We start from the raw sequence: 10603 nt of genomic DNA on the forward strand, positions 1-10603 counted from the left end.
GGTTAATTTTATTGAAACTGAATATTTCCAAATTGAGTTGCCAGTCATAAGAGAAATACAGGAATAAAATCATTTCTGTACATTAGGCACGCACAATGTGCGGCAAGTTTCATATTCATTAGGGCACAGAAGAATAGACAGAACTATTACAAGTTTTCTTTCAATACTTCTATTGTTATGTCATTAGTCACCCTCTTGACGAAACAACGCAAAAAATAAGCTTTTGGATATTTTCGAAAAATAGCATTTGCTAGCGTAACAAATTCATCCATCAGTTATAATAAAGAACACAGCTAAAGTAGAACTTTTTGCAAAGATTTGAACCGAGTGCTGCTGGAAGTGTACAGTGTTAAAACAAATAGAATGTAATTCCGTGGATAGTGCACACTTTTATAAAATTCACTTCTCTCTCATGTCAGCTCAATTTTTACTCAAGCTTTACGTTTGCAGAAGAGTGCTGAAAGTGAATTTCTTTTTATACTCTTAAATTTAATTGCCTTGATGGACACTGAGGTGTTCATAATTACTCTTAGGCTGTGTAACTTCCCCTCAGGTAACACTGCTCCATAAAATGAGCTCTCTCGGGATGTTGGTCGAGCAAATAAAAAAGAACTGCTGTTCGCAAGTTTCGAATATTTTTGGTACATTCAGGTCTGAGAAAGAAGGAAATAGTAATATCTTCCTATCACAGATGGATAACTTCATTTAAAAAGAACACTTAATGTCTAAGCAGCTCTGCTTTGTTTTTTATGACGATCTTTTTAGCCATTAGTGGTGATGAGATCAAGGCGGGGAATTTCCGAGTAATTATTCGTTCACCAGCGCGCTGTGTACGATTACTTGCTTATGCAACGACCTGTTTGTCTGACTAACAAATTAATTAATATTTATGAGGAATGATTTCATTGTGAATTCCCATTTTAATTTTTTTTTTTATTTATTTCCCTTGTTTTAGCAGGGTATTTATTGATTCCGTACAGTGGTTTCAGAAAGTATGCATGCTTTTCTTTATATCTGCTTATGTATCTAATTGTTTATCCAACTTTTCAGTTGCATGTGCTTGCTCATGCACACAGATTTACGCACACAGATGCACTCATAGCACACCAACACTTATAGATATACTGTATACATATATATATATATATATATATATATATATATATATATATATATATATATATATATATATATATATATATATATATATATATATATATATATATATATATATATATATATATATATATATATATATATATATATATATATATATATATATATATATATATATATATATATATATATAGTTAAGGCAAAAGCGCCCTTGGAATAAACTAGTCTTAGAACTTTTAATGCTTTTATGAATTATTACACTGCTGGATACTTGTTTATACTTCAGTTTTATAGAAACTGTAAAGCTATTTCCATACTGTTATGAGTTTTGAAGTTTGATTTGCATTAAACTAGTCTCTGTTCTGCATCTAAAAAGGATATGACATTTCATTGAAGACCGGTAATGTGAAATACGAGGGTACCCAAAAAATTTTATCTTCGGTCAGGATTTGGTAATCATTAATACAGTTATCTCCATTTTCCTACAGATATCTCATGCAGGTGTCACGGTAGTGTGTGCGTCTTTGATAAGTGCAGCATTATGACACAATGATTTTATGGGGTGTGGTCTATTTAGACCTGGGGACTGTAAAGAATGGAGGTAAATTATGGTCTATGATTGGTACGCCAGATCAGTGAACCATGTGAGCGGACGCACTCTCTCTCTCTCTCTCTCTCTCTCTCTCTCTCTCTCTCTCTCTCTCTCTCTCTCTCTCTCACATACGGCATATAACTGGAATTTCCAGCTGTTTGCCGATAGCTGGAAAAATCTGCATGTTGAAGGTAATATATATTCTGAGTGTTTTTACAAGTATTATTATTATTATTATTATTATTATTATTATTATTATTATTGTTGTTGTTGTTGTTGTTGTTGTTGTTGTTATCGTTGTTTTTATTTTCAAAGAATTCAGTAAGAAATATATACACTGTACTAGTTTTGTATATTTTTCAACATTTCAGTAACCCTTACTACAGTACACATATACTCGGTGTACATTGTTGTATGGTTTTCATAATGAAACTGACATAGTTTCGGCTCTAATGAAACTGGCAAATCTCAGTTCACCGTGTACAATTCTGGTCCATTTTACAGTTTTGCTTTTATTTAGGGCCTCGGTTTTAGGTGAATTGTTGGATGATGGCACATAGGTTTCTGTGGTATATCAGGTATCACCACTGTTATGTGGTGGTGTGACCAAGATAGCTTGGTTTGGGGAATTTTTAGTTCCGTTCCGAACATGTACATTTATATGCACCATTGGTCGCGTGTGAACGGGTTATATTATTCATCATCACCAGGGACGAGGTCAGATTAAGTGGTTGAGTTAAGGCTTTTTCGTAGGGTCAGGGGGAATATCATGTTTGGTTATTACCTCAATAATGCCCTCCGTTATTTCTTACAAGATATGCTGTATGCCATTTCATTGTTAATTGAAACTGCTTCTCGCTTATCCTTATAGTAAGTAATATTGAATACAGAATTTCTCCTGTTTGCTGTGGACCGACTCTTCTTTCGGGCGGTCTTGAAATCCACTATTTGTTAGGAAAAGGTGTCAGATCCAGTCTATTTTTTTTTTTCCGCATTTCCAGTCGCCTCAATGAGTGGATTTCCTGTTCTTGTTGACACACGTGATCAAGATTTTATACATCTGACTGCATTCTCGTTTAGTGGTCAGGTATCCTAGGACACATGAGAGTTAGTGTATTGAAGCGAGTGAAGCGATGAAGGTAAGTGTGGTAAAAAAATACCGGAATTATGTGTTGATTCGTGTATTTGGGATAAATGTGATGGACAGTGCTATTATGAGAGAATTGACGAGGCAAAGAATAGGTGAAGTAAGGGCGTTATAGATCTATCAAAGTTTTGGAAGAGGAGTTGGGATGTAAGACAGAATTTTTGTAATAGCCCACCTGCCTGGAAGTGAATTATAAAAACTTGAGTATGAATAAGCGAAAGGAGACAGAAACAAATAGGAATACCTATTTTTGTAGTATCTGTTGGATAAGCGCTGAAAGTTGAGAAATGTAGAGATGCGAACGAAGACGATGCACTAATAAGTTTAACATGGGTGCAAAAGAATCAAGGTTTTTTTTTTTTACGTGGTATGGTTATGTGTAGATACTGGAGGACTTGGCCGTTGAGTATATATATATAACTCGGAAACATCGGGAGAAAATAGGAAAGGAAGACAAAGAAAGTGATTGGGCTGGAGAAGGATTTTATAACAGGAAGTATTGCCATAATGAACTGAGTAACTTAGTCTGTGACTGGATGTGGGAAGAGTGTGTCAACTCACTGCTGACGGGAATCTTGTGAAGGTATGTGAAGTGGCAGATGTTATGGAAACTTCTCGCTCGGTTCATTCATTACCGATTTGGCAGCCGAATTGTGAACTTGGCAGCGACCGCTTTTTATTGTTTTTTTTGAGCCGCTCTTTAAACGTTAACGAGCTATTTTGACAATGCAACATACACCCACATACACACACAGTATATATATATATATATATATATATATATATATATATATATATATATATATATATATATATATGTGTGTGTGTATGTGTGTGTATATGTATGTATATATGTACATATGTATATATATATATATACATATGTATATATATGTTTGTGTGTGTGTAAAGAGAAAGACAGACAGACAGACAGAAGGACAGAAAGAGGCATAAACATGCTTATGAAGACACGTTACTGTACACTTAAAATTATTTACGTTCTCTGACCGCTGACTGTATAATTACTGTCATGGCGAACCAGTTTTATGTGGTAAACAGAATATGCTTCATGTTTGAAGTCATTTGTATAAAAAGTAAAAAGGGAAGAATGGATTTTTATGTTATAAAAGTAAAATGATTATCAGAGGAGAAATGGATCTGTGTTAGAGTTTACGAAGAATTTAGTAACATATGCTCTTAAGGTACTTCGCTTTATCTTTATTAAAAGCGTATAGAAAAACTGCGTAGGACTCCATTGCATTTTTTCTTCGAGGAAACCGATTACACTTCACTAGTTCCCCTTAAGTTGTTCTTGATAAAAATAAAAATCCACGTTTACGTCTAGAGAATATTACTTTTTGTGAAACAGTGTTCGTCAATATACAAGTGATAAACGATCATATCACTTGAAGGGAAAGCAGTTGTCATCAATGTCGAGAAAGAGGACGTTTACTTATCGTTGTTAGCTAGCTTTATTGAAATGTAGAGAAAATCTTTTGTTTCTGGCGAAGGTGAAGCTGTACATGACGTAAATGTACACAGAGTTAACCACCTTCCAAATACCAAGTTGATTTTCCTAATCACATTGTGGAGAGTTCTCATGTTTCTCACATTATGTGACGAAATATTATGTGAAAGTTAGTATGCATCCGAAGATGTCGTTCCTATCGTTTATGTATATATTTTCATAATACAGAACTATATCAGACGTGTCTATGGACTAAAACACGCTTTAGAGAAAGCGTATGGTTGCATGGTGCTCAAGCTTCGGGACGAAGAACATCTTTATGAGGTTCTCGGAACCATGCCAAGGATCGCTGCTCAAGATGATACCAGTTGATCCATGAATCAGAAATACAATTTTTCTTTTCTTAGGTCTCATCATACTTCCATGTCTTGAATCTATCTGCCTGAAATGATTAGCTGTTGCAAACTATCAGCTCCACTCCATAGCTTTTTCCTTTCTTACAGAAAAACAACCGAAATCTGAGTGCTGGAAATAATGACCGCTAATTATTGTATAGGGTAAGATATTGCGTCAAGTGGACTACCTTTATTTTTCACTTGTTTTCGGCAGCCAGAACACCCTTTTTCTATCGGCAATACTCTCCTCAGCAAATAACTGGCCGTTGACAACGGAAGGCCTTCGTTAGCACAGAGTAGGCAAAACAAAAAGAATCCATTTAGTAAATTATAGATTACAATTATTTTGCTCTAGAATCTTAATCATTTTTTAGTTATCTCATTTTGAGTTCTTCTGAATGCTAATGAAACTCATGTTTTAGAGTTTTTTTTATATTGAAAGGCGTGGATTGTTCCACCACATTATTATTCATGACAAAACCGGGAACTATGTGTTATTTGCATTTGTATTTGTGACATTTTGCTGAACAGCAATGATTGAAATCCAATGTCATTTTGTATTTAGGAAGTAATTAAATTTAACCAAAGAAAAGTTGTATCTCATATTACAATATTCGACTTTAGTAAAAGTTTATATATATATATATATATATATATATATATATATATATATATATATATATATATATATATATATATATATATATATATTGATAGATATATATTTTATATAAACACATACCCATATATATATGTATATATATTATATTATATAGATATATATTTATATATAAACACATACCCATATATATATATATATATATATATATATATATATATATATATATATATATATATATATATATATATATATATATATATATATATATATATATATATATATATATATATACTAGCTGACCAACCTGGTGCTGCCCAGGAAAACTCTGAATGACAACTGATAAACTCTCTCTCTCTCTCTCTCTCTCTCTCTCTCTCTCTCTCTCTCTCTCTCTCTCTCTCTCTCTCTCTCTCTCTCTAAGTCCCCCTCACTCTTTCCCTCTTTCTCCTCCCTAACACCCCCTCTCTCTCTCTCTCTCTCTCTCTCTCTCTCTCTCTCTCTCTCTCTCTCTCTCTCTCTCTCTCTCTTCCTTTCCTGTTAAGATAGTTGTTTCAGTTACATTGCCCAGCATTTTTTACTTTTATATATATCACCCCTTCTCGCCCCCCATTCCTATCGGGGCTGAACTTGGACTTAAAGGAGCTCTTTGTTGGGTGAGTCTGTAGAGCTGCGGACTGTCACTCGATGGGCCGGAGTTCAATTCCCCGGCCGGCTGATGAAGAGTTAGAGGAATTTATTTCTGGTGATAGAAATTCATTTCTCGCTATAATGTGGGTCAGATTCCACAATAAGCTGTAGGTCCTGTTGCTAAGTAACCAATTGGTTCTTAGCCACATAAAATAAGTGTAATCCTTTGGGCCAGCCCTAGGAGAGCTGTTAATCAGCTCAGTGGTCTGGTAAAACTAAGGTATACTTGACTTTTGGACTTAAAGGGCATCGGGAGTGTCACTATTCATCTCAGCGACCTCAAGAGCTATGGATTAGACACTAATATCTGTCATTTTTTACATTTTAGTTTTCACCCCTTCTCACTATTCATCCCAGTGACCTCAAAAACTATGGATTAAACAATGTCATTTTTGAAATTTTATTTTCCACCCCTACTCACTCCACTCCCCCTTCCTGTCAGGGCTGAACTTGGATTTAAAGGGCATCAGGAGTGTCACTATTCTTCTCAGCGACCTTGAAAACTATGGATTAGATCATTAGACACCAATATCTGTCATTTTCAATTATTTTTACATGTCACCCCTTCCCACCCAGCCTTTGGTGCCAGTGATGTCTTACCCCCACAGTAATTATGTTTACCAAGTTGGGTTGAAATTCCTCAATGTTTTTCAGGTTATGTTGAACATTATGCAGGAACATATATGTGTGTATATTTATATATATATGTATATATATGTGTATACATACATCCATTTATATATATATATATATATATATATATATATATATATATATATATATATATATATATATATATATATATATATATATTATAAACTAGGCATTACTTATCATGGTGGAGATGGCTTGATTTCAGTTGTAAGCACTGAACCTGAATTGGATGGGAATATGAAGAAAAAAGTTGTCAAAATCTTTTTATATCTCTCTCTTGATAACTAAGTGGATAAGCCGCTGCATCAAACTCAAAAGGTATGGGTTTGATTCCTGGCCAGGGCCTGTGCAGAGGTGTGTGCAAGTAAGAGGCAATGTTCAAAACTTACAAATTTATTCAAACAACAAATAGACAGGTCAGTAGCTCTTGCGAGTAGAAATGTAGTGTCTGACATGAGACGAACAAAACTGTGTTTGTTGGAGGATGGAAAGATGTACATAAATCAGTATGCAAGACATGAATGAGGTTATGACATATATAGCTGGAAAGCTGACATTGTAATGTTTGTACTAAGAATGATACATTTAACTTAACATTAATATGAATGACAATATATGTACGAAGGATGCATGACATTTGGTGTGTTTCTTGTATGTGTGTGCTTGGCACGCATGTCAGGAGATGCTGATTGTGAGGAGATCAGCCAGCCAGGTAAGATGGACGGTGTGTGGGTCCACTTGGGACCCTACAGGACTCCCCCCTTGGAGAGGTCTACAGTTGTAGGTCGGTGTCTGGTAGGTATGCTGGCTTTAGGCAGTTGATGGAGACCCAGGTAGTTCTGCCATCAACTCTCATCTGGGAGGCCTTGTGTCTTCTCTGGATGACATGGTATGGTCACGAGTAGGTTGGGGAGAGGGGGTTTCTGTGTGCTTCTACCTGAATGAATGCATATTTTGTGTTCTGCAGTTCATTGGGGATGTACACTTTTCTGGCCATGTGGTAAGTCATCTTGGCTGGCATTACTTGTTCTAATGCTTTGCGGGTGTCAGATGCAGATGTTGGGCTCATTGGATGCTGAAAGATGTCTGCCGGCAATGTAATGGTTGGCTGTACAGGGCATCTGCTGGAGATGTGTTGTATCCCGCGTGTGGTGACATTCTCAGGCCCAGTAAGACTTAAAGTAACTCCTTTCTCCAACTCCCGCCTTGACACCTGGCAGTGAGTGATGCTTTCAACGACTAGTGTAGCCTTTCGATGATGCCATTAGCTTCTCGGTTGTAGGCCATTGTGTATATTATCTTTGTCCCCAAACTGTCTGCAAGGGCATTCCATAAGGCAGATGTGATGTTGGCTCCCCTGTCGTTCGTGGTGATCTGCGGGACTCTGTATGTGCTGACCCATCCGATGAGAGCTTTCACACAACTCTCCAATGTCTGTTGCCATGTCGGTATTGCTTGGGGCCAAATGGTATTTCTGCCGATGATGGTGAACAGGTATCTGTACCCCTTGGAGGAGGATAGAGGTCCCACTATGTCGACATGGATATGGGCGAGTTGACAGTGTGTTGTGTGGAACTCTCCTCTTCCGCTCTCTACGTGCCTTGCTATTTTTGACGTCTGGTACAGAAAGCATTCTCTCGTCCAGTTTTCTATGCCCTTTTTCATTCCCCACCAGATGTACTTCTCTGCTAAAATTTTGGCGGTTGCCTGGCCTGATGGGTGGGACAGGTTGTGGTCAAGGTTGAAAGCCTTTCTTCTGAGGACATCTGAGAGGTAGGGGCGAGGGCGTCCAGTACTTGTTTCGCAGGCTGTGGTTGTCTCTCCATTGTTGACTGACAGGTCACTCCACATAAGGGCAGGGTTGTCCCGCTGCAGTCTCTGTAGGTCCATGTTGTCTCTTTGCACCTCTGCTGTTTTGGGATAGGCTATCCTAAGCTGGATGGTGTTGATGCAATTTGCATCCACCACGGTGTTTGCTGAGCCCTTCAAATACTTGATGGTGCAGGAGTGTTCAGCTATTGCTGATAGGTTATGCTGTAGTCATGCTGACCATGCATCTGTTGTTTTTGTGAAAGCATGCATCAAGGGTCGATGGTCTGTTTGTATGACAAACTGCCATCCTTTGAGCATATGATGGCTTTGTGGACTGCTAGGAGCTCAGTGTTGATTGTGGGAATACTTTTCTTTAGGTTGACGTTAGCTTCTTGCTGAAGAACACCAACGGCCGACGACCATCAACTGTGTTCTGCTCAAGTACCGCGCCTATCGCCATATTACCCACGTCAGTCATCAAAGTGAGGGACTTATGGGGCAGAGGAAAGATTAATCTTCCTGCAGACGTTATTGCTTGTTTTGCTGAAAGAAATGATTTATCTTGAACTTCTGACCAATTTAAATTTTTAGGTTTTCCTTGTAAACATTGTTAGATTGGATTCATGATTTTAGCAATATTTGGGATAAATCTATGATAGTAATTAATTAGTCCTGAAAATTCTTGTACTGCTTTAATTTTTGTTGGTTTTGGGAAGCCGGTAATTGCATTTACTTTCTCTAGGATGGGTTTAATGCTGTCTGGGCTTATTTGATGTCCCAGTAATTCCACCGTTTTCTTTGCCCATTTGCACTTGTCTTCCCTTACTATCTCTGTATGAAAGCCATAAGTCATAGGTTCAAATCCTGGCCAAGGTAGATGTACTTATATAATTTCATTTGTAAAGTATATCGAAGAAAAAGTGAATTTTATAGTAAAGGGTATTTGTGGCGTAATGTTTGTAAGTTTAAAAAAAATCACGTGTGAATTACTGACAACATTATCACAAAAAGACTCATGTAACAAACTTAATACTTGGCTTTCACGGTGAGTCTGGGTTGATTTCTAAATCAATTTATATTTCTTTTGATGACCGAACAGATAAGTCACCATCATCCCTGATGAAATATAAAAGGGATAACGCTCGAATCTTGGACAGGGCAAATGCGCTAATGATGTATAAGTCAGTTTATATAAAATTATTTCAGAGGAATGTGAATTCGACATTTGTGGTCTTATATATATATATATATATATATATATATATATATATATATATATATATATATATATATATATATATGTGTGTGTGTGTGTGTGTAAATGTGTGTGTGTGTGTGTATAACTGAATCACGAAAATATGAAACGTGATGAATATATAAATAAAGACAAAATCCATGAAAGAAAGAGAAACAAGGGAATGCTGCAGGGCCTTTCGACTTAGTCTGCTAAGTAAATGACTATAAGTTGAAAGGCCTTGCAGTACTCCATTGTTTCTCTTTCCTTCGTTGTATATATTTATATATATATATATATATATATATATATATATATACACACACACACACACAAATGTATGTGTGCTAGAGCGTGAGTACTTGCCTGTTGTCCTGCAAAAAAAAAAAAGTACTCATTATCAGCCTTAATTCCATAAATATCAAACTACAAAAGCAGTTGAAACTCCCTGCCACCTGTTTCTTTATTAAACACTAGCTGATGTGCCCGGCATTGCTCGGTAAAAACTCAATCCATAGAACACACCAGAACATAGAAGACACCCAAAGCATAGAACACACCCAAAATGCAGAACACTCCGAGATATTTATTTATCCCAACCTTCTATTAGACAGGAAAAGGAATCAAATCTATCTGTATTGTAATATCAAAGAATTATTTTATAGGTTTTTAAAAAAATAAATACAGTCTACAAATTATAAAGTAAAATCTTTCACAAATTCACTGTAATACTACTTTAACACAAAACTTGATTGTAAACAACATTTTTAGTTTCACCATCAGGAGCAAGAATTAATAAACTCTTGGGTGAACCCACCCTTGAGCATGCAATGTAAAGTTGTCCGTGGGAAAAACATGACAATCTCATATCCACTC

The 10603-nt window shown here is 36.3% G+C and overlaps 1 protein-coding gene across 1 annotated transcript in view; it reads right to left on the bottom strand.

Moving 5' to 3' along the window:
* Positions 1–7920: 7920 nt before the first annotated feature.
* Positions 7921–10603, bottom strand: part of LOC136850432 (uncharacterized) — a 39411-nt gene continuing 36728 nt past the window's right edge. Inside the window, exon 4 of the mRNA XM_067124011.1 lies at positions 7921–8702. Coding sequence (XP_066980112.1) covers positions 7921–8702 — 782 coding nt within the window. The remainder of the gene's footprint in view (positions 8703–10603) is intronic.

This window comes from Macrobrachium rosenbergii, chromosome 22 (genome assembly GCF_040412425.1).
Source record: "Macrobrachium rosenbergii isolate ZJJX-2024 chromosome 22, ASM4041242v1, whole genome shotgun sequence".
NCBI lineage: Eukaryota > Metazoa > Arthropoda > Malacostraca > Decapoda > Palaemonidae > Macrobrachium > Macrobrachium rosenbergii.